This window comes from Zerene cesonia, chromosome 19, assembly GCF_012273895.1.
Source record: "Zerene cesonia ecotype Mississippi chromosome 19, Zerene_cesonia_1.1, whole genome shotgun sequence".
In the NCBI taxonomy this organism is placed as follows: domain Eukaryota; kingdom Metazoa; phylum Arthropoda; class Insecta; order Lepidoptera; family Pieridae; genus Zerene; species Zerene cesonia.
Genome location: NC_052120.1, coordinates 8,091,875 through 8,118,445, shown reverse-complemented (window position 1 = coordinate 8,118,445; position 26,571 = coordinate 8,091,875). Strand labels below are relative to the sequence as shown.

At 32.7% G+C, this 26,571-nt stretch overlaps 1 protein-coding gene across 1 annotated transcript; it reads left to right on the top strand.

Annotated features, from left to right (window-relative positions):
- Positions 1–879: 879 nt before the first annotated feature.
- On the top strand, positions 880–7,540 carry LOC119834353 (facilitated trehalose transporter Tret1-like). Its single transcript, XM_038358695.1, has 9 exons — positions 880–1,061; positions 1,475–1,584; positions 2,068–2,187; positions 2,597–2,752; positions 3,290–3,457; positions 3,694–3,826; positions 5,304–5,533; positions 6,085–6,279; positions 7,274–7,540. Exons 1-9 carry the CDS (start codon positions 998–1,000, stop codon positions 7,538–7,540), a joined length of 1,443 nt encoding a protein of 480 aa, XP_038214623.1. The 5' UTR covers positions 880–997.
- Positions 7,541–26,571: the final 19,031 nt, after the last annotated feature.

Here is a 26,571-nt window from a genome sequence, read left to right as displayed (position 1 = left end):
TTTATTTCGAATAATGACTTAAATGTATATGCGAATATGAAATTACATATTATCTATATTAATGCTTTTCCATAAACTATTAAATATTTTTGTTGGATGTGGTGCAAACATTTGGGCTAATTGTAAGAAACGAGAAATTATAAGAAATCACATGGTTTTTAATTTAAAATTCACATACAATTAGATATACCAAAGAAATGCTCAAGGGAAGTCAATGTTTTCTCAGTCGTTACTAAGTAAATTGAAGGTCACACTATTCAGTAGGGACAATAGAACATCTGTATATTATGTACAGTACAATTGTTACAGACCAAGTCTCCGAAGTATTTACCTGATGAAAGTGTCAAAACTTATTTTATTGTTATGGTGTTCACAATGTTATTAATACATATTTTTTTATATTTGAGGATTTAAAAATCGGTCTAAAATGTCACAAATTCACAAACTGCCGTTTCCTCCTTATAATATTAGTATTATGCATAATGTATAGATAATTTTAACTGACAAAACTAGTTAATTAAAATCGTACGAGAACGACTCGAATTTGAGTAGAAACCTGTTAATTATACAGCCACAATCAATATACATATGAGTCTGCAGACACACGAATAAGATATACTATCTCGAAGAGAGCTTATCATATCCTCATCTATTAGACCGCCGTGAGTGCCGAAGGCTGCAAATATTATGCATATATGTATAGCTAACAAATAAATAAATATTTCATTAATATAAATATTGAATCACGTGTTTAGATAATAACTGTGTGTTTGAGATTTACCAAATAAATTACATGACAAATATCTATTGTGTACGCGTCTTTATTGCGTTCATTAAGATCACTTTATTCTAAATATGGTTGCGTAGTATCATTCTGTTTGAGCTCCATTCAATACACGTACAAATCGGTTATAGAAATGTAAGGAAGTTATCAAAACAGATGATATTTCGAAAAAAGAATCAGATTTTTTTTATGTACTAACTACACGTGAGAAATATGAGAATGTATGGAATATTCAGAGAAGGGAGTCAAATCAATCAAGTAATATGCGCATTATTCAGTGAGTAGTTTTTTTTTATATTAATCCCTGGAAGCGACAAATCACATGCTTTTATTGTGCAATACCTGGATACGAAAAATTTTATATGTTGAAGCCATTACCAAAAAAAATGATCGATTTAAAACTGAAAATCATATTTTTTTATTTAGTAATAAGAAATACCACACCACCTGCGTAATATCAGATGGATAAAATGGTAGTTAATTTGCTTTCTAACCATAATTAATTGTTTTTTCAAATTTGTGCGAGACAAAGGATTAAAATGCAAGTACCCACCACAATACAAACCCATATTATAGCGGATACTTTAATGGTTCCTGTTACTTGCAGACACCATTTACTTACATCACATAAATTCACAGCTAAAGAAGTTTTATCCGCTTCGCATACATTCAAAATATTTGTATTTCTAGTAAACCTACCTGTATTCGCGTACGGAGCGAGTATAGGATGGATGTCCCCAATGACTCTGCTTTTGCAGTCAGATAAATCTCCCAGAGGTACCCCTCTCACGGACCTCGAGGTAATTTAGATTGATTATTTAAAATTCTATTCAGCCTGCCATTATTAAAGCTCAGTCTCGTGGATGTAACTATAACAATACTTTTATAATGAACTGGATGCACACATTAGAATGTAAAATGATAATAAATTAATGTATTACTAGTATCTGGTGGTCGAAAACAGTATGTGATTTTTTTTCTAAAATATTGCCTAGGCTAATACAATATAATAGGAGCTTTATTATCGATTTTCTCTGTCAATAACGGACAGCACAATAAAATATTCTCATTTTTTTTTTTTTTTTAAACGCGATTTATTCATTATATTGTTAACCCGACGTTTCGAACACTTTACAGCGAGCGTGGTCACGGGAGCAGTCTCCTCCATCCCCGTAAAATCCGTTAAGAAGTTTTTAATTTCTAAATATATGCTCGCGTAAAATCAAACACAAGAAAATACTATGACATAAGTCGTTAGGTACTCTTATCTCTCTCTCTTTCAGGTATCATGGATGGCTGCGGTTGCCTACTTAGTTTGTATCCCGGGCGACTTTATTATGGCATTCTTGGGAGACCATATCGGACGAAAGAGAACTTTAATGTTGATTTCTTTTGCTAATGCTGTAAGTTCCAAGAACTATAATAAAGCAAATTTAAATGCATTGATATTGCAAATGCTTGTCATTGTAGCTTCTAATGTATATTTCTATATGTTTTGATTGTGATGTGAAGCCAGTTGCTGTTTTTAAAATGATTCGATCTAAAATCTAAAGCATTTTCCCTTGATCGCTTGATTGTACAAAATAGCTAGCTGCGCCCTTGCCTATATGTTATTCCAGTTGTCCACGTACCAAATTTAATTGCAATCGGTTCAGTAACTGAAAAGCCTGAAAGAGTAACAAATACACACACATCCTTACAAACTGTTGCATTTATAATATTAGTAGAATTAATTAATAATAGGAAAAAAAAGAAAAATTAATAATATTATATAACAGGAGTAGGATTGTTATGTTTTCTTTTATGTTCTAGTTAACATGGATTGTACTATTATCATCAACGGAAGTATGGGCTCTTATATTAGCCAGGGTTCTGGTTGGGTTCTCAATGGCAGGGTGTTTTGTCACTTGTCCCATATATACGAAGGAGATCAGTGACGACAATATACGAGGTGCTTTGGGTTCCTTGGTAAGGAAAAATTGATTATATATGAGATCAAAAATGTAACTGTGATTTGATACCGAATATATACAGGGTGTCACAAATTTCGATCGCAGAAATTATGTATTATAACAACACAAAGGAAAAGTTTAGATAAATGGTAGTTGTTGTATTTCATAGTCAGCAATGGAGCTGGGTCGCCTTATGGTAATTGCTATGAACATATGCAGAGGCGTAAGGGAGTTTGCATACCTTATGCATCTAGAAATGGATTGCCGTTTCTAAATGAAAAGGGATAAAGAAAGGATTAATGAGATGAATTACAGAAAAGACTTGGGAGGGTTTAAGAAATTATACGGGCCTCCGGTTCCCCCATTCACCAAACGAGTCAGTAGTATGCTACTATCTCATTCCCATCTGTGGCAGTGGGGTACCTTCCCGGGTGGGCCAATTCGTGCCGAAGCGTTGCGAACAACGTTGCGTTATCAACAAAATTGAACTCAAATGAAGTCACTTTATGCCATTTTTTCTCAATTCTTGTTATGTCTATAATTGATTTTCCAGGTGGTTCTTTTCCATACAACCGGCAATTTATTTTTATACATCATAGGTGATATATTGAGCTATAACACTATTCTATGGATATGTCTCATGATACCCACCTTCCATCTTATTGTGTTCATGATGATGCCAGAAACTCCCTCATATTTAATCAAACGCGGAAAAACTGAGGTAATTGCTTAAAACAAGTGATTTGTCTGTTACATTTATTTTTAATACACTTTTATTAACTTCATTTATATTTTTACTATTATAACAATATCGTATATTTATATATAGTTAAATCCTTCAGGCGCGATGTTGAAACACTTTAAACTCTAGCAAGTGAAACAATTTAGTTGATTCTGTCATCGAAGCGTGTAAAATAAGTACTAAAATAAAAATTATAAAATGATTACCATCAACAGGAAGCTGGTCGAGTTCTAGCTTGGTTACGAGGTAGAAAGGAGACCCATTCATCAATAACAAACGAAATTCAATTGCTACAGAAGGAACAGAGAAATGACGAGGGCAGCAACAAGTTTCTTATTAAAGCAATTTGTAAGTATTTCATTTATACGCCATCATCTTTTATACAATAGCCAGCTGAAACCCATGAAAATTTGCAGAGGAATGGCCAGTGCAAACGCAAGGCCTGACTTAAATGGGTTAAGGATACGGAAAAAACTACTGGAATAGTCTTATAGGATACGATACAAAATTTTATTTTATTTCAACAATTGCTTTCCTGGAGAGCAATTCGGCTATTCATCCTGATAGCATATTAAACATTACTTAACGTGTTACGTTTAACGTTCATACATTATCTGACTGATGAAATTAACAGAAGTTGGCGATTTGTTCTTAACGAAGATCCCAACAAATTTTATCGTAAACGTCAGTCAAAGAACTTTGACCGCGTCTTCGGTATAGTGGTTACCGCTTAAGCGTAAAATCGAGAAGTTCTGGGTTTGATTACTCACAAAAGAATGTCTCGTACTGCAGGACACTGGAGGCTGATCACCTAATCCTTCCTACTAATATTATAAATGCGAAAGTTTGTAAGGATGTGTGTGCTTTTTTTGCTCTTTCACGCAAAAACTACTAAACCGATTGCAATGAAATTTGGCACGTAGACAGCTAAACAACTGGAATAACATATAGGCAACTTTTTATCCCGATATTGCAACGGGACTTACGCGTGTAAGAAAATAGACCAGAGATACAGGTGTATATCGTCTGCTACATACTCCACACATGGATTCACTATAATTATCTACAGAAAACTGGTAGAGTTCTAGTAGGGTTACGATGTCGAAAGGTGACCCATTCATAAATACACATCACACAACACAGTCAGAGGAAATTACGGCAATAAAAGTTAAGCCAATGATAAATTAACAACCGTTTTGCGTATATTTTCTATTTCAAGCGAAACATTTAAATCAACACAAGGATTAATGTCTGATAACACGGTTACACAACGACATGCAAATATTAATTTGACAAATATTATAGTTATTTAATTAATTAACATTCCGAATGATATAAAGAACTGATTAACAGTGCTTTATGAAAATAAATAAGCAGATATAGTATATGGTACATATTTTGTGTATAGTAGATTGTATTCGTAAAAATTTAATACTTAAAACACCAGAGTAATAATGATATCGCTTAAGTAATGTAGGCTTATAATAGGGAACCAATATAGATTCATATTGGTACCCGATTTCAAGCGGATCCGACCTTCTTCGAAAGTTTTTTTTTTCTATTGTAGAAAATACAGGAACAAAATTAAAAGACAAATTATCTTCTTTGAAATCGTTATTTTGGAATACTTTCTTAAATAACTTACGCCTTAGAAAAATGGGGTGTATGCCTTAACCAACACCAGATTTGTGAAAATGTTGCGAAATTTCCTACAATTTTGTTTCTCGATTTTGAGCTAAATCAAAAGAACAATAGAACAATAACCAGAAGTTGTAATTTTTATCATCTTATCTATCTAAATATCATTAATTATCCCACATTTCAGTTAAAGACACGACGCTTTTCCACGCGTTCCGTATAGCAATGGTACTCAGCTTAGCGCGCGAAGTATGTGGAGCAAACCCAGTGTTAAATTTTGCTGGTGGAATATTCTCAATCGCTTCCAAGGAAAACAGTCTTGTTCTCACGCCGAATCAGCAAGCAATGCTTCTTGGTGCTATACAAGTAGCTGGTTCGGCTTTGGCCTCTTGCATCATCGAAAGAACTGGAAGAAAGGTACGATACAATACAATACAATGTACTTTATTTAACACATATAAATGAGGAATATGAACAAACGAAGATGAAGAAATCAAGAAAGGAAAGAAACATTTAAAGATTAAATAGGCGGCCTTATCGCTTATAAGCGATCTCTGCCACCTTTGGATAGGATTTTTTATAATTTAGGATATTGATAAATAAATGTGACTTGTCTAACTATATTACTATTTTGATATCTTTGATTTTATATGAGAGAAGTTGATACATAGGTACTTATCAAACCGCCTGAAATAAAATCTATGTCACATAGGAATAATGTAGCCATCTACCGGCGAGCCAAGCAAATTCGAGCCTTTGGAGCTCAGTTAGAGACAATTCTTTCTTTCATAACATTAGGCAGTAACCCGCGGACGAACCAAAAACAAAAGCAAGTAAGTATTTCTAAAGCCAAATTCCGTTCAATGTATCAGATAGATAATAATATCAGACATAGTATATACATCCACCTTCAAAGTATCGCACTATCGTATTAATAGGGCTACAGATGAAGATTATATTATTTTCAGTTTGTACTCTTCACAACATCACTAATATCTGGGTTAAGCATGTTCGCATTAGCTTCATGGTTTCTCGCAACGGATTATTCCTTGGTGCTGCCGAACTGGCTTCCCATAGTGACTCTGTGTTTATGCATCTTCTGCGACTCAGCCGGTCTGGCGCCGATGACACTGGTGATACTGGGAGAAATATTTTCGTTTAAGGTGAGCGATGATATAGATCGTTATTTTTAAAACGGTCCGTATATAGCCAATAGGCAACTAAATAAATGGGCTATCTAACACTGAAAGAATTTATCAAATCGGACCAGTAGTTCCTGATATTAGTGCGTTCAAACAAACAAAAAACCACTTCAGCTTTATAATCTAATATATAAAATTCTCGCGTCACAGTTTTCGTTGCCATACTCCTCCGAAACGGCTTGACCGATTTTGACGAAATTTTTTGTGTTTATCCGGTATCTATGAGAATCGGCCAACATCTATTTTTCATACCCCTAAATGATAAGAGTAAGGCAGAACAGCGTTTGCCGGGTGCAGCTAGTGTTAGTATAGATTCTAGTCATTACTGTTTGTATTTATGAAATTTTGTAAAAAAAACAAAAGACAAAGCTATTCTAACAGGTCAATATTAAACTTGCTCTAGATCACATCCTAAAAAAGGACAGTGGTCTCCACCACAGATAATAAATATTTTAATACTGTACTATGTATTCACACATTTAGCAATTCTTTAACGCCATAATTAAGCTTTTACACACCCCTCAACGTAGATATCAAACGAAAGAGCTTGACAAATAAAATACTATTATTTTGTACTAGCTGCGCCCCGCGGTTTCACCCGCGTAAGTCCGTATCCCGTAGGAATATCGGGATAAAAAGTTGCTTTTATGTTATTCCAGTTGTCCAGCTATCTACCTACAAAATTTCATTGCAATCAGTTCGGTAGTTTTTGCGTGAAAGAGCAACAAACACACACACACATCCTTACAAAATTTCGCATTGATGATATTAGTAGGATACACATATATGCCTAATTTCAAATTCAATTTGGCCGACAAAACAAAATCTAGTCAGGGGTTTTTAAATTTTAATTTAACGTAATTCACTTGGTACAAAGAAACAAACAAAAATCAAAATATAATATATTTCACCACAGATTATTATTAATGTTCTAATAAAACATTATCCGTTTCAGTACCGTGGCACTGTCATGGCCGCAACAATGTCAGCAGCATCATTCGCGGACTTCTTACAATTGCTTTTCTTCAAACCTATAGCAAATGCAATTGGCATATACGCATCGTTCTATTTCTTTGGCTTTATCTGTGTCGCGAACGCCGTGTATGTTCTGTTTTGGGTGCCAGAGACAAAAGCAAGATGTCTAGACGATATTTACAGTGATTTGAATAAAGTGAAATCGAAACGGAAAGATAATTCGTCGTGCGCTGAATACAGATTGTAAAAAAATAAATCTTTTAATATTTGTGTGTGTTTATTCACTATATGAATTTTTCGTTGTATTTTGTTAAAGTTTAGAGTTCCAACTAGGTTTCTTGGTTATAATAATAAAATTATTTCGTATAAGGTATGATATGAAGAACCCGTTTAAACAATAATTTTCTGTGATTGGTTATTATTTTTATATCATCATCATCATCATCATCAGCCCATATATATATGTTCCCACTGTTGGGACACAGGCCTCCTATGTGGGTATATTTTATATAATACATGACAGTATATAACATTATCATAATTTGGTACGATGATAGATTTTAACATAATACTATACTAGTTCAACCGAAGTGGTTTATTCTTTGCTATTAACGCCCTCTAGGCATTTGCTAAGGTATCATGGAAACTTATAGGGTGGCATTGAATCTCCCGCTGGACGTTTTGTGTCGTAACACAAATTAAAACAGCAACAGAGGTTGCTGTATTTTCAGGTAGATGGCGTTGATAAAAATTATATATTTCATTACCGCATGAGAATTTAAGCAGAATAATAATTTCATGCTTAAGAATACGCAATAGGTGTGAAGAACATATAAAATCTATTTTTTAGGAATTTTTTTAAATAGATATTAATTAGGTCCTTTGCTTGGAATAGTTAGATACAGATAGGTACAAGACAAAATTTCTTAAGTAAACATTTTATACGAAGTAAATCCTACTAATTCTATCCTATCCTACTAATATTATAATCCTATCCTATCCTACACTAATATTATAAATGCGAAAGTTTGTGAGGATGTGTGTGTGTTTTTTACTCTTTCACGCAAAAACGACTTAACCGATTACAATAAAATTTGGTACGCAGATAGCTGGACAAATGAAATAACATATAGGCAGCTTTTTATCTCGATATTCCTACGGGATACGGACTTACGCGGGTGAAACCGCGGGGCGCAGCCAATTAATCATAATCTCACACTAGGTTAAATTCACTAGAGATACGCCAAAGATTATCAATAACCAATTTTTTTATTTCTTTATTCATTTGTGTATCTTAAATAATCCTAACCCTTATACTAAATACACATTTAAATCCTTCGAAGACAAAGGCAGGACGGTCCATTAAAACTTCAATCGTCCTTTTAAGTGTATGGAAAAAGCCTCAAACAAGGGTTCAGAGCTCTCAAATGTTACAAAGGGTAATGCGTTTCCTCTCCTGCTAAAAAGAGGACGGAAATACGATGGATTCTATCACAATGAGTTTGCATTTTCGAGAACATGCCTCTACAGATAACGTTGATTCTTGTATAATGAAAAATGCATGTTTAGCTTTACAACAATAAAAATTAGCATGTTATTTTGTCAGTTGTTAGGTTAGGCATATAGATGGTGCTGTGGTATACGGATGGTGTAAGTCTCCCATTTTTTTAAAAGGTTTTATAAATTTTGGTAAAAGGTTTATTAGCTAATATCCTGAGCCACATATATCATTATACTATACTCCTGAATGGTTGAATCTAAGTTATATTTCAGTGGTAGAACTCTGATGCTTTACGGTCTGTTATTTAGAAAAATGTTTGCCATTTGTGAAAAATATTGTCATGATGTTAGTTGATACAATTTATTTATAGATACAACATTATTAATGACAGGTGGATATGTACTTAAATTAATACATCGATTCTGTTTTGTCTTGTCGGTGATCAGTCTTGTGTGTCCTGGCAGATCTTTCTTTTTTATTAGTAGGGGATTATAGTCGTGGTTGGTTACTAGATATACGTATCAAGCGTTAAAGTAATAACCTAAGCAGACCGAAATAAAATATGAAGGCTATTTTATTACAGGGAATGTTATTGTGATAAATTGACATGCAATTTATTTTCGATCGCATTTCCATTTTTGATTTTGTATTATGTTTACTTAATTTAGTACTGCGCCAGGATATTAAGATCCCTGCCATGCCAAGGGAGCCTTTAATCGGGATAAAAAGTATCCTCGTACCCAAGTCAACTCATGCCCTGTCTGTATATTAAATTTCATCAAAATCCGTTTAGTAGTTTCAACGTGATTGACGGACAAACATCCAAATAAAGAAAATTTTCACATTCATAACAATATTAGTGTGATAGTGTGATTTATTTCTTATTGTTTACAATAAATACTCCACAGATTTAATTAACAAGCAACTTAAATACGTTAAGTGCATATGAACCATCCCTACCAGACAATGTTAACAGCTTTGTCATAAATAACCGTAATTTATTTATAAAAAAAACATTTGCTATAAACAGAATTTAAAGTAAAAGTCAATGGCCGTTATCAGTAAATCGAACTCATTGAGTTTCACACTGGTCTATACTTTACATTACATACAAAATGGACACTCATTCGCGTGTTAAGCGTGTCGTTAGTTAAAACGCTTAAAATAATAGTAATATTTTGTAACTTATAGCGTATTCAGATGGCTGTACGAAGAATCGTCGAATCACACTTGCCAAATCGGCTCTGCGCTCCAATTTATGTTTTATTCCAACGACAGCTGGTACTTCGAACGACTATTAAAAGCCACTTTAACGGTCAAATATATTTCGCTTTTGTTCATCGAACCGTGAAATATCAGAGCCTCTGTTCTTACATATTGTGTTCATATTTTTGATACTGTTTTTTATACTGTACTATATTAATGCGCTTGATTGTTTGACAAATTCCCTAGTCAAAATAAATAAATCCAGAGTTATATCATAACTCTAAGAATATACTCTTAATCCTTGAAATGAGGATGGCCCATAATCACGTATTTTTAAAGTTAAGTCACACTCGCATTTTCATACGTTTGTAGACTACAGATGGGTAGGTATGTCGAGTCGATTCTCTGAACTATACAAGACTAGCTGTGCCCCGCGGTTTCACGCGCGTAAGTCCGTATCCCGTAGGAATATAAAAAGCTGGCTTTCCAGTTCTCCAGCTGTCTGCGTACCAAATTTCATTGCAATTGGTTCAGTAGTTTTTGCGTGAAAAAGCAACAAACACACACACACATCCTTACAAACTTTCGCATTTATAATATTAAGTAGGATATTAGTAGGATTAGTAAGAAGTAGCATAATCAATTTAATAGGAATGAATTTGGCATATTTATATATCTTTGTATATGCTACATAATTTCGATAAAACATGTTGTTTATATGAGAAACCTCCCCTGAAATGTACAGTGTCGGTGGATAAGTATTTAAATTTGAGAGATATTAATCAGTTTTAAGTATGGTGTTTACAGGCTTTTAATGAATGAAAAATTCCTTTACTTGCATGTCCATCCGGTCATTCGTATCCATATATCGTTTTGGAGTTTAATTAAATAAATAAATAATATACGAGTTGAAGAACCTTTATTCTTAGATTATTTCGTATTTCTTAAGATTCAAAATACAATAAAATATTAAACGTTTCTTCACATTCAAACAAAAACAAAACCGTCGAGTAGAATGTTGTTTTAATAAAATTAAGACAATCACAATTTGATTTATTCTCAACTCCTCAAGTTGACCAACGAGCAAGTAATGCAATAAGGTTTATTTATAACAGGAGTGAGATTACAACTCACTGAGGGGCTGGGTAAGCTTAGGGTCTTAGGATTACGTATTACCATAACAAAAGGCATAAGTTGGATTACTAAATAAGGAAAGATGCAAAGGGGCACGGATGAGTTGAACATTACTTTGTTGTTGATGATGATTGCGTTGAATATCGTTGCTAATAATGTTTTATCACACTAATATTATAAATGTGAAAGTTTGTTTATTTGGATGTTTGTCGGTCAATCACGCTGCACCTAGAGAACGGATTTTGATGAAATTTGGTATAGAGTGAGGGTATGAGCTGACTTGGGTGATAGGATACTTTTTATCCCAATTAAATACTCCCTTGGGATCTTATCCCTGAGTCGAGATATCCGGGAGAAGCCGGGACGAGCGTCTATTACAACATAATGTAAATTTTGCATTTTTGATTATTGAAAATATAAGCACATTAAATAGTAACTACAAAAACTATTGCAATAAATTTCTATTTCAACGAATCTGTCCGTGTGTTGTTACGTTTTCACACACGAAACGCCGATATTTGTTTAGACGGATGCGATATTGGTGAATAGCAGCAGACTGTTTCAAACCAAACCATACCAAACCAAACTGGCAGTATCGTGATCGACTGTCAGGGGATGACACGAGTAAAGAGCAAGAGAGCGCAGTTGCGAGCTGGAATTTAGTACCTGGTATTATATCGACAGTCGTTTATCACTTTTTTCAATATAACTCATGACCCATTGCTAGTGGTATAACATAACTGTTTATTTAGTCATAGTTGTACATTATATTTATTGGTTAGCGATGACCAAAACCACGCTTTGTAAAGTACTTAATGTATTTACTTCATGTCAAAATCAAATAACACTGCTATAATCAAAATTAATCGAAACAAAATCATTTTCCACATAACAACAGATGATGCATTCTTTATGCGATAAACGTAAAATTATGGATGGATGCATTTCGTTTTACCTATATCACTAATTATATATTTAATGACCAAAATGTATGTATTTACAATTTAACAATATGGATTGCTCATATTGTTAAAATAGTAAAGTTTTACTATTTGCAACCTAAGTAGTTACCCATCAATAAAGTTGAATATATTAAAAAGAATTATGAAAGCTCGTATTCTTAAAAGATTTAAATTAGATTAGGTACCTTTTATTTTAACTAATTACTACTGATCGTTACATATCAATCTTTAAAACTACCTTCATCACTTCTAACATCACAGTTTTGCGAGGTAACCTAAAACAGAGTCAAATTTATTCGATTTAAACTCTATTACATAGTAAATAGTGACTAATCTAAGTTCTATGCGACAGCTAATTCCCTAAATGAAACAATTTGTTTCCATCCAAATACAATAATTTATCTAACTAGGCCAATCATTGGGGCTAGGTAGTAATGGTCTGCAATTAAACATGTTACCGGGAAATCACTGAAATTGACGAATGCCGCTGCATAACAAGTAATTAATAAAGCTCTTGACCAACCGGTTCATTTATTTACATATATACCTCGTAATATATAGGTCAGAGTATTTGATCAACAGTAAAATCGTATACAATGTTAATTGACCAGAAACAATGACCTTACTGAATGATTATAATACATCTTGAATGCAAAATAATATGACTCAACGATAGAATAGATCTAAGAAAACTTTAATTTAAAGATGCTTTATGAAATTGCATCTATAGAGGGAACTATATTTGGTGCCCACCAAATAAGCTTGCTAGGTGTTTTTTTTTGTGTCGTCGTTGGCAATGGTGCTGGTGGGTCGCCTGATGGTAAACGCTACCACCGCCCATGAACATTAGGAGAGGCATAAGGTCCATTGCAGACCTCACGCCTCTACAAATGGATTGCCGAATTCAAATTGAACAAGGTTTAATAAAAGGATTGACGACAGGATTAAAGGAAAGGACTAGGAAGGGTAAGGAAAAGATATTGGCCTCCGGCTCCCCCGCTCACCGAACGAAATATAGCAGTAAGCTATTTCATGGCGGCTTTCTGTGGGGGTGTGGTACTGCCCCGATGCAAGCTGGCTACAATTCAGTGCTCATACAAAGCTGGCCACAATACAGTGCTCGACTACCACATAATGTAAATTTCTACCTGTAAAGTTTTACAACAAAGCGGTCGTTTTGAGTTGAAGTCAACAAAGCAAATTGAATATCGCCACAGACTTCATATAGCTGTTATATAAAAGAGCAAATATCGAGATCAACAGATTCGTGCAACTGGAGTAGCGAATAAATATCAAGTAAGTCCATTTGTAAGTCAACACATACCTTTCACGTATTTGAACGGGATAACGGATTTACGAAGGACAGTGCCAGATTCGGCAAAATGAAACGTAGGTAATTTAATATAGTTATTGCACAGGAAGGAACTTGATAAATTAATAAGTATGTTATAAAATCAATACCATATAAAAGATACTTCATGTATAGCTTGCATGCATGCATGCATTCTAATGCTTGTGTTAGTTGCTATAATAGTAATTGCTTGAACGATATTGCGAATTTTCATATGATATATTTCATTTCATTTGAAATAAGGCTTAAAATCTTTAACATCTATAAAATAATAAGTAATTTTACGTCTAAAAAATTTGGATTTTATAAATAAATATTGTTTCCATGTAATACACTTTGGATCGTCTACAACTCCGAACAAAATTTTAATTTAAAAAAATCATTTAAAAAACAACTTTTTGACAAAGTGCCTATAAACATAGCGGGTGACGCGGTTCCAATTCCCGCTGAATGGCCATTTTTTTTAATCTTAAGGAATTTCTTGTGCAATAAACACCTTAATAAAAAACCGGAATACAAACAATTCACGGGTATTTGGGTATATACCTACACATGGCCTCGTAAATAATACCACTATGAATATGTTCGAATCCGCCCCTGCGCGCAAGGGTAAGGTCTGAGCCTTATTTAAACGCAAGTGGTTCACAAGTGTAAATACGCACCGAAAATAACTCGTTTCGTGAAAGGGTCTTTAAACTTTAAATAGCTGCTCCGTGATTAAAGGTACAGAGGTTACAGAACATAAAGTTAGCAACCTTATGATTCACAATGTTCCTTCTAACTGGGTATTGCAATTACCTATGGCTTGTTAAGACTGTGGTTAATTAAAAAACAAACCACAATGATAACGCCAATGGATGTTCATACTAAAAGGTGATATTGATGACTGTTGACGGTTTATGATGCTGATGATAAATTAGGAAATAAGGACTCTAGAGCAGTTACGGTACTACACTTATTTTGCATGAAACAAAATTAAGCTACATCAAACCTTCAGCGTTTAAAACGTATGACACTATATTGTCTTTGAGCGATCACTTCAAGTTATAATTGTGTCTTATTCGCCCTGTAAATCGAGTTTCGTTTTTTTACTCATATATTAACAATACAATGCCACGTTTATATAATGCCAGAAACACTTTATTTAGGTTATAAACAAAAATACTTTTATATGTGTTTGTTATTTTTGTACTATTAACTAAGCAATCTACATTCCTTTTATGCACATGAAAATATCGGATTTTAAATAATGATGAAAACAAAACTGAAAAGCTCTTCTGCTCTAGTTCTAAACCCACGTTATATACAATCTCAATGAGCTGCAATTGAAATCAGAATACTAATTTTGAACGAATCGTATATATGTGTGTATTTCATTAAATGCTATGATTATTTTCTCAAATTAATACAAATATTAAAACGCTGCCCGCGTTAATTGCTTCGCAATGATTAGCATACCGATCATCAATTCTTACTATGAAATCCATTAACTTTCTTTGAGTTCTTATTTCGACGAGAAAATTAAAACTGAAAAAAATATTGCAGTTGTTACGCTGATAGCGTTCTGATTCTCTCAGCTGTGAATGAAATTTTTTAAACATCCAAGCAACGGGCTTGCTTTATAATTGATTTTCTAAATGAGTCCGTATAAATTAAGGGACACTTGTTTGAAGAATTCGATGTTTTTTTAAAAATAATAATTTATTCACGGCTCTTTATTACTTTTTCTCTGTGATGTTTTTGAAATGTGCTATTTCCTACTAAACGCCTCACAATTTCTATTTTTGAAATCAAATAAACATTTCGGATTTTTAACAATAACTGCATAAAATTTAGAATCGTTTTTGGAACAATAATACGAAATTTACTGTTCTTACATTTACATCATACTACAAAAAGTGAAATGTTGTTGTTTGGTAATATATAAATGTGTTTTTGTTTATTTAGTTATTTTGCAGTACTTTTAAGAGGTAAGTGTACCTATTACATTTATTGAATTTCGTCGACATTTACTGTTGAAGAAAAGATAAAACCACATGATCTATTAAACTACATTGAACTTAAAATAATGATACCCTACTCACCCACTTACACATTAACCATACAATGCCAACAGAATTGCACTCAAATCAAAATCAACAAAAACGTCGTAAAAAACAGCTGAAAATTGAAATGGTTACCTCAAAACACATCATACACAAGAATATTATTCTGAGGCATTCGGTATTGATCTTTTAACCTTCTTACCGTCATACCGTAGCCCATAAATCAAATAAGTTTTCAAAGCACGTACGAAGAGTTGTAGCCGAGTTATAAGCTTCAAACCTGAACAGCGGAGTGGGTGAATATGTAATCGCATCAGATCAACCTTCTATCTCCTGTTATAGCGGTTTTGATATGGACCGTTTATGACACTGTTGAGTTATTGCTGACTAAATGGTTGGTTGTGTGGATTCCTGCTGCGGTATTTATAGATGATGGTAGTTTAGGACAGTGATGGGATCATATAGTTAATGTGCAAAGACTTTAAAACAATTAGTAATATCCCTGGTGATATTTATTGTAAACGATAAATAAACTTTGTCCGTTTGATTCTTGATCACTCAACCATATTTGACATATTATGGTGTGAGTTGAGGTTGAGGTCTGAGAAAGGATATTGGTTTTATGTTGGAAATCCCACGAGACCGGTAAATATGCGAGTTTTTCTTTGACTTGGAAGGCAAAGCCGTTGGCGGAAAGCTACGTGATTGCAAAACTAGCTCATTTCAGGGCATCATTCATCATTGCAAGAATACCTACCTTCCTAGAATACGTTAAAAATATTGTACGGACAATTCATTTATATTCTTATTATTCTTTTGTCATAATAACTGATGTCATAACTATTATTCTAAGGTCCTAGGTTTGATTTGATTAAGGTGTTCCCATGTGGGGTACCCTAGTCGCAACTAGCGTTTGGCATTTTAGGATCTGGACATGGGACCAATATATTTGAAACGTGGTTTGACTAGATATAACCTAGAATAGTATTATGTTATCATATATATAATAATGTAAATGACAAAGTTTGTGAGGTTGGATATATGTGTATATGTATGTTTGTTACTTTCATGCAAAAACCACTGAACCGATTGCAATGAAATTTGGTACGTAGATAGCTGGACAACTGGAATGCCATATAGGCAAATTTTTATCCTGATATTCATACGGGATACCGAGCTGCGTGGGTGAAGCCGCGGAGCGAAGCTAGTTTGTGATATAACTGAATCAGGGAATAAGATATGATAATGACGTGATGTTTTGCAATGCTTGACTGTATCATTGCAAAATTACAGGCCGATGTAATCGCTTACTGATCATGTTTCTAGTCTACTTGACTTATGATTTTAACTGACATATAACTAAACTACCTTTTGCCCGCGGTTTCGCACACGTAGTTTGATTTAAAAAAAATATCTATCAAAATCGGTTGCGTGGTTTAAAAGATTTAAGCATGTATTGAATAAACATATATTTAATAAAAATACAAGTTTGTAGTGAATAAACATAGCAGGTAGTCATGACCGTCCAAATTACCAAAGAAACATTGTTATGTGAAGAATCACAGATACTATTTATGATGAAGGATAGCCAACGAGCAGACGTGTCGCCTGGTGTTAAACGACCCACGTCGCCCATAAGTATCCACTCCGCTCTACCACATTCGCTAGAGAATAAAACTGGTTCCGTCCCCAAAAGTAATATGGGGGCTTCAGTAATTTTTGAATAGCTTCGTATTCATTGTTCGTATAGATCAGTTATGGAACCCATTAGTGCAATATAATACGCAATGTATATCAGAAAGTAACATGAACTCGGATCAAACGAAAACGGTGTCGAATAGATAGGACTGAACGCTGCCTGCGCATACAAATTTCAGGGGCACTCCCCGGGGTAATAAATTATGTAATCGGAAGTTGATACTTGTCACAATGTTAGCGAACTTAATTATGTGGAACTATTTGGGAGATACTAAAGCGTGGGTAGGCTTGTATGAAATATATTACATGTTTACATTTTATCGAAACTTAATATATGAATTTTAAGATAATATTGGCAATGTAGTAATTATATTCATAAGAGAAAACATAGTAAGTATCGTTCAATCATTACATTAATCAAAAATGCAAAGAGTAATCAACGTATGTATGGGTTAAATTTACATTGCAGTAAGTAACACACAAACGAATAACGTCTACACAAACGAAGCTGGGTGTAAACTTATTGGCCGACAATTCTGCTAAACTAAATATTAATAATATCAATCAAAATAAAATATTAAAATCAAAGTTATTATTTTTTGCACTATAGCATGAACAAAATACATTTCCTTTCGTAAATGTTTGGGTACTAGAGATTCGTGTTAAACAGTAAGGTCGCCTGTGTCACAAACGATTCCTTTTTTTGTGATATTGTTCAATTTAGGTATTATATTATCTAGTGAGGAAGGCGTTGATCAACATTAGTACATCCATATATATATATATATATCCATGACATAGAGCTAACTCACTGGGGTAATATTAGACAATATACCTAACAAGCACCCGTAGCACCTGCTTTATGTGGCTCGACGAAACACAGTCAGTAAGAATCCGACATAACCCACGACCTCTTCCCCTTGGTATGTGGGTTTCTATGCATCACTACTATAAAAAAGCGAGGCGATCGTCGTGATTAAATTGCGTAATTTCAGTGTATCTATGTTCAATAAACGATTATCATTTATTTTTTTATTTATATGCCTTTTTTGTAATTAACTTATTATTCTAATTGTCTGTTAATGTATTTAACAATCGTGTTGTTGATGAGAATAAAGGGAAAACGAACCGAATTAAGAAAACGCTCTCGCGAAATTAAATTCCGGTTCCTATAAAACTACTGACACAGTTGCGATTGTATGCTATGTTATTTGCTAGGGTGTATATTAAATGTATTATCTCTGGCTAGGATATTCGATGCTTCTAAGGAAACCTTATCTTATCCAAATAGTTGTTAGTTATATCATAATTGCGCTTGGCAGAAGTACAATCATCAATTGTTATTTATTTATAATATATAAAAATTTATTCAATAAATAAATTCGTATTCCTTAACAAATACCACAAATTTGATTTGTATTTTGTGTATAAAAAATTATGGGGCTCGCTATTTAAAAAATATAAACATTTTACATATTTTTTTCATTTCAGAGCTGTGAAAAAATACATAAATTTGAAAATAAACTATCCACAATATAATGATAAACTTTTTACGCAACCAATGAAAAATACAATCTACACTAATATAGATATACGAGGAAACTTTTGTTTTTTTTTTTTTGTATGTTTGTAAAGTTTTCACACAAAAACCACTGGACCGATTTCAAAAATTCTTTCACCATTCGGAAGCTGCAACTTTACTCAATGGCGTGAGTTATAAATGTACAGCGGGCGAAGCTGGGACGAACAGGTAGTATTAGATAATTTAGACCATTTGATTTTTGGATGTATTCTACATTAAATTATTACCTATGTTGATAGTCAAACATTTTCTACCTTAAAATGCTTAAAAGCAAAATGTCCGAGTAGATATTACAGAGGGCTCAAATGAAACCGCATCAAAGATAAAATTGGCCTCTTCAGTGCCCGCGTTCTTTGAAAATTCCGTCGTTTGTAAAACACCAAAGTTTTGTCGAATAAGCAACTTGTCGAATTATTTCGCTTAAATTTTCAATATTTCGCTGAATGCTGACTTCGACAAAAGATTTATGATTTTAAACGACGGTGTCAGACGCTGGAGGAGTCATTATCAAAACAATAACATGGATTCTTATAATCATTTTATTAAATATGTTTTCCCTTATAGAGATCTCGTAGGCCGATAACATTTTTATAAACCTAGTTAAGAGACTTAATAGACCTTTTAATATTAAAACGTTATTCAAATTCAAGAAGTCTTATTACTGAATAATTAATAAGTTAGTTTACAGTTGAGAGATTCGTCAGACTTTAAATAAAGATGGAAATTTCGATATTTTGTATTTTATTTCGCTTTCAAACGTCGTACATTACAACGATATTCCGTTTTGATTTGTAATTCCTTTGAGTGTTAGCATTTGCATTTAACTAACGATAAGCATTATTGTACCTTATCCTGGAATACCTGAACAAAATTCTTGATAGCAGGACATTCTTATGGTATAAAGAAGATATTGCTTTATTTGTAATTTTATAATAAAGAAGTTGAATGTACGAAATTATTAAATGAATCGTCTTATTAGGAAGTAAACATAAATAATGATAATAACATGAAATATATAGATTAGAGCTACCGTTATAAGTACTATCTGGACTCAGACAAGCGTGGAGCAGACTAAAACGATACAAATGGTCAATATTACTGTGATCTAATACTGTTTGGAAACTAGGAAAAAAAAATCTTTGGGATGAAAAAAGAAAAACGTAATTACATTGTTCAGAATATAAGGTTTAAAAGTGTCGAATATCTGAAGCAATGATGACATCACCATCCTACGCTACCCCAGGGAACTTGTTATAAAGACAAGGGCTGATTTTTTCTTCAACTTCAAATAATATCCAAGGAAGAGGTTCCTTTGGGTAATGTATATTCCTTTATTATCAAATTTCCACGTTTTCCTAGAATAAGTTAAGATTGCGTGCAAATGTTGCTGATGTAATAATTTTATTAGTTAGTTTATGGTAAATATTTATATAAGTTGAATATATAATATTCTTGATTAGAATTTAATTATGGAGTATCGAATACAGTTTAGATTTAAAATAGAATGACATAGAGCTAACTCACTGGGGTAATATTACACAATATATATATAACAACGATTAAATTAATGTAAAACTAAGTAACCATATTTTTGTAATAAATTCATAAATAAAAAAAAAATTACTAGGCAAATTCGCAACATTAAGCGAAAATCTTTTGGTGGAGCACAAACAAGCGAAAAATAAATACAAAAATTGGTCAACCATCCGATTTATGACCGTGCCAACCGTTACTCAGTATCAATTGTTTATAATGTTGTTGTTGTTATCGCGGCAACATAACATAATCAACACGGTTCATAAGACAGACGGATAGATTGACACCGAATTTTGTAACAGGCTTGCTGACGGACTGACGGACAATGAGTCCTCAATAATATGATACTAACCTTGTAAGCATAGAATCCTAAAATTAGGTAATACATACGCTAGCTTTTGCTCGCAGCTTCGCACGAGTTAAATTCGGTGTAGTTGAATAGATGTTATTGTATGTATACACTATCTATTAAAAAAAACCCATCAAAATCCGTTGCGTAGTTTTAAAAATTTAAGCATACATAGGGACAGATATAGAGATTTTGTTTTATACTATGTAGTGATGCTTCAATATCTTTATTTCTCAGTAAAGCAATAACTACTACCAACACTTAATTTATTTAACAATTTTTACAATTTATTATTACACCGAAAATTAACTAAGCGTCGAGATTTCATTACCAGGCAGTGAGGATCTTAAAGAGCCCTAGTTAAACACCTAACTTAGGTAACAGCTAATAAACACTTGCCTAACTTACCGTAAATTATACACCCTCGCTTTATTTACTCACAACAACCTGATAAACAGACAGCAGTTTTGTTAATGTTTGATGTATTCAGCTTATTATATGTATTATAAAGAAAAGCAAGTTCATTTATTATTGTTGTACAGAATTCAGTTTCAAATTTAGGGAACAGATTTTTATGTGATATTGGTAAAGGAACTGGCTGGTGGGTCGCGTGATGGTAAGCGAACAGCACGAATAAATTTGTAAAAGCCTTACGCGTCTGCAAAGGGATTGGAAATTTTATTGGATAAGCAATGAGAAAAGAATTGATGGAATTAAAGGAAAGGTTTGGGAATGGTAAGGAAAAGGATACAGGCCTGTGGCTAACCCACTCACCGAAGAAAACTCTACATAGTAGAATAACAGAAAGAATAATAAGAAGATATATAAGAAAGGATAATAACGTAAACTAATTTCAAATTAAACATGAACACATATTTCTATTATTAAATTTAATTTGCTCGATAATTATAGTAAGTTACGTTTCCAAAATAGTCCTATCTGTGTGCTAACTAAAATAATGCTGCAGCATATAAAAACAATATGTTTGATTAAAATCCAGACACATAGCACATAAAGCAGAAAGTTATTTGATTTACTAACTGCTCTAGTTCGGTACAGATCCTACAAATTGCCGACGAAAACTTACTGTTATAAATATTGGAACCCTAATACTTAGTATTCTAGGTGCGTGTTTGATACCATTTCATTGTGTAGCGCTAGGGACTAAATCATGCACCAGTTATCCCCTCGTATCCCCTGTTACGATCCTTTTCTATATTTCACTTACCCAAGGGAGTTATGATTTTGTGTAAGTTTTTACATTCTGTATTCTTTGATAGATGCTTCCCTTTTTTGTCACTATATATTTGGCTCGACTCCGCTATGTTGTTTGGCATATGAGATTTCGAGTTACTTGGAGTAAATTTTATGCCAATATTGGTTGAACCTTGTCTAACCTAGTTAAGCTTCAAATATTATGTTTATAAACACTAAGCCGCTAGCGATTAATGATTGTATAGTTTACTATAAGTGCACAAATACAAAAACAATAGTCTTATATGTTTGTTAGCGCAAAAGCGGGTACATAAAATATGTACTAAATTACATGATAATAATGCCGTAGGCTACGCTTATAATAGCATTGTATCCACTCCATAAATTAGCAGACTGTTTTTCTACTCTTCCAATAACATGAGTGCTTCTAAAACATTTGAATTTTCCACTGGGATAGCAGTATTTTTCTAGCAACTGGGATAGACACTCGCTGGGTAAATAAACTCAACATTTTGTGTTCTAAGGAAAATAGAGCGGTCTTTAGATACTTGGCATTATAAGGGTTGCATTCAGAGCTAAAGACGTGCCACTTCAAAAATTATCAATGCGTTCCTGAAGAAAAAGACGCTATACGCGTCTTTGCGATGCATAAAAAATAGATATGAAATTTCTTTCCATAGATCTATATATTATATAAAACTTCAATGCATTTTTTGTAACTGTTTTAAAATAGTATAATGCTACACAAAAATGGGACTTTAGAACTAAACTGGTTTTGGTGTTGAAACGTTATTATAATATCTAATGAGTGTAATTTTTTAAATGTTTTAAAAAATTATAAAACTAAATAATACCATAGTTATATAATTATATAAAACTAAATATAACAATAAATATAGTTCCCTTTTTTTGGACTTATTAAATGCAGTTTTATATCTAATAATGTTTTATAAAGGCATTATGTGGACAAAATATACGGTTCTAATACATTAACACGGGATTTCAATAAATTCTGTTCCGCCGCAATAGAAATGTAGCAATATAGTTAATAGATTGCTCCACAGTTGACTGGAGCGAACTTTTTAAACATTAATTTTTATAGCCTTTACTAATTTTCTTGTGTTTGAGTTTACGCGAGTATTATACATTGAGAAATTAAAGACTTTTTAACGGATTTTAAACGCGATTTATTCATTATATTATTACTTACTAATTGTTAATATTATTTTTTATACGAAATGGTGAGTTATGTGTTTGTTATTGGTCTATCCTGCTAATATTATAAATGCGAAAGTTTGTGAGGATGGATGTATGAGTATGTGTTTGTTTGTTACTCTATCACGAAAATACTACTAAACTGATTGCAAAACCGATTGAATAATACATAGGCAACTTTTTATCCCGATGTTCATATGTGATACAGACTTACGTGGTTGAAACCGCGGGGCGCAGCCAGTATAAAATAGTAACAGAATTATAATAGTTTTTAATAAAAAACTTAACCGTCTTTAAATTACAGAGCTTAGCCAAATTTAAATGGGACTACATGGCAGGCAAAAAAAGCAGTGGTGGCTCAGTGGTGAGAACCTCGGACTTCAAAATCGATAAGTCGGGGCTCGAGGCCGGGTGAGCGTGCAGGAAATAAATAGATTTTTCAATTTATCTGCGCATGTAGGTAACATCACCACTGCTTAAAACGGCGAAGGAAAACATCGTGAGGAAACCGGCATGTCCAAGAATCAAAAGTTCGACGACATGTGACATCTGCCAACCCGCACTTGGCCAGCGTGGTGGATTATGGCCTGAACCCTCATAGGAGGCCTGTGGTTGGGCTGATGATGATGACATGGCAGGCATCACCTTTCAAATAAAATAAGAATCATAGAAATCGATTCATCCTGTAAAAAGTTATGAGGTAACAAACACAAAAGACCTGAAGCACATCAGCCTTTAGTTACAAGTTTTATTTTATACTTTTGAAAATAAACTTAAAAACTGACATCAATTTAGCTGTTTTTAAATATCCGTAGCATTTCAGTGTATTTTCTCTGAAAAATGACATGGAAAAAATTACAGGAAATCAGGAAAAAAAATTTTGTTCATGATATATTAACATTTAACGGAAAAACACAAAAGAAAAGTAAATATCATTGTTAGAAAATTTCAAAGCCACACTTTTTTTGAATTTTTTTGTACTCTCTACAATACAAAGGCGCTTAAAAACATATTATAATTATGTACCTATATTGAATTTTTGAGTGTCCTTATATATGCCATTATTCCTTTAATTTGTCTTCAAGTCAAATAGCATTCCTATGTAACAATTATGGTTATTGATTTAATTGTTTTATTGTTAATAATTTTATAATGACAGCTGGAGAATTTCTTTTATGATTTTGATGACCTAGTTTGTTAGAGATTTCATCCCTATAATTGTCCCTAATAATTGATGCGAAAAGCGCAATTTTAAGTTTTTAGTCGATTCGATTCTTGAAAGTAGTAAGTAAATTATCAAAAATCTTTGAATGCAGTTTACGTTCTTTTCAAAAATAATGGAATGTTCTGTTTGAATAAAGCTTCCTCTATATGTACTCTCCCCTCAGATAGGATTTCCCGCCATTGGGAGACAAAACATCACCCGGTGTAATATTGTGAAATCTTGAATACTCAATTCAGTTTTAAATAACATTAAATGTTGTAGTAAGACTTAAAAAAAAATCGTGAATAAATTGTCAATTTTATCGCATAAATGATCATATAAAGATTGTTCTGTATCTGTTCTTAAAACAGGTTGTTAGAATACTAACGTAATAACGTATAAATGAGGTTTACTTGAATTCCTTTTTTTACCTACGTCTCGTTATCTACATTTTTAAAACCTACATGGAAAAAGTTAGTCTAGAACTAGATAGCATATCGTAATAATAGTTTGAATTTTCCGCTCTCTGCCTGTATTACGCGCGTTGTTAACTTTGTTTTTTTTTTGTATCTTATAGAAAATTAAGATACAAGGAGGTTTGTCGGTGTTTTGTCATAAAAAATATGTAAGTACGTTTTTGATCTGGCAACAATTTAATAATATATATTACTATGTATTTTTTTTTCTGTCGGTGCAGTCAAATGCCAATGTTGTTAAGAAATGATTTATGCTATAAAAAGCTTCCGTGAATAGATTGGAAAATGCCATACAAAAATTTATTCTTTTGATAAAGTCCTTTTCTTCTAGTGGTTTGACCCCTCTTAGAGAAATGAATTTAATTTTCTGTATGGGATGGGGTATTGATGAGGTCAAAAAAGGTAAAGGAACGTTTAGGATTTCAGTATCTTTCAGTTATTTTTAAAATCCATTGTAAAAGTTTCGTATCAGGCACTTCCCGACCTACTTAAATATATATTTATGTAAATTGTGAACGATTCAATAGAAATTTAAATAAATATAATGATTAAAGACTCTCGAAGTAAGTAATATAAATTTTGAAATTCAAACAAGCTTAACAAGAATTAATTGAATGTTTGGCCCACATCCATTTTATAACTGAAGTACATTTTCATACTTTTCTAAAATCTTAAGTTCTATTAGTTTAATTGCCCGTAAAATATTATTTTGTGCATACATAAGAAAATATAAATATTTACAACAAAACTTAACCTCTTTCAAATTGTCATAACTAGACCAAATTGAAATAGGACCTCACGGGAGGCTCTCGTTTACAAATTATTAAATTCGGTTTATCCAGTCGAAAGTGGTGTTGTAACAAATCCAAAAAAAAAAAAAATTTAATTATAACCTCCTTTTTTGAAGTCAGTTGAAAAGCCATTTACCCTTTATGGATACATGGAGATATATTCTAATTTACCGTTCTTTTCACATTCGTTACAAAGGACGCGAACAAAATATGACTAGGTTTTTACCAGCGTTTCTCAACAGCGCGACGGAAATCAACTTTTGTATCTCGAATATTCTTTTGTTTTACATTGCTTTTGTGTCTTGTCTGTTCCATATACACTTTAGACATGGAGAAACAAGGATTTTTAGTTATTTCTATGTTATGCAGAAGTAGCGTGTTTTTTTTTTCAAAATTGCTGCGCACTTTTCAAATGTTTTTCACTTTTAAAAAGATGTAAAAATTGTCTAAAAGAGTTTAGGAAAATGCTAATAACTATATTAAAAATGTAGGTTTTAAAAGGTTTTAAGCAATTACGAAAATCCATGGAATATTATCGCTTAATCACCTCAGGACAGTTCTTTATTATCTTTATTATGATGAAATTCGTAGTCTTTAAATTAATATTGACATAAAAAGAGCAAGTTTTGCCAGCAGAAGAAACTGCTTTGCGAATAGTGATAAAACTGTACTACAACGCTTCATACGTTTAAAAATGCTTCTAGAAGACGTCGTATTGAATAAATAAATGTTTCAATTTAATTATTGAGTTTAAAAAACTCATAAACAATATCAAATAACACTTAACCAAATAATACTCATAAATGGCTTAATAACCTCACATAAACAAACAATTTAAAAACCAACTTACAGCAACGTATTAATTAACTGGAACATTTTATTCCCTAATGAAAATCAAATAAAGCAGGTATAAACATAGTTTATTAGCAGAACATATGATTTACGACACAGAAGCATGGAGGGCTAAGAAATACCCAACTGTTAAATATTAGAAACAACACTAATGTTGGCTA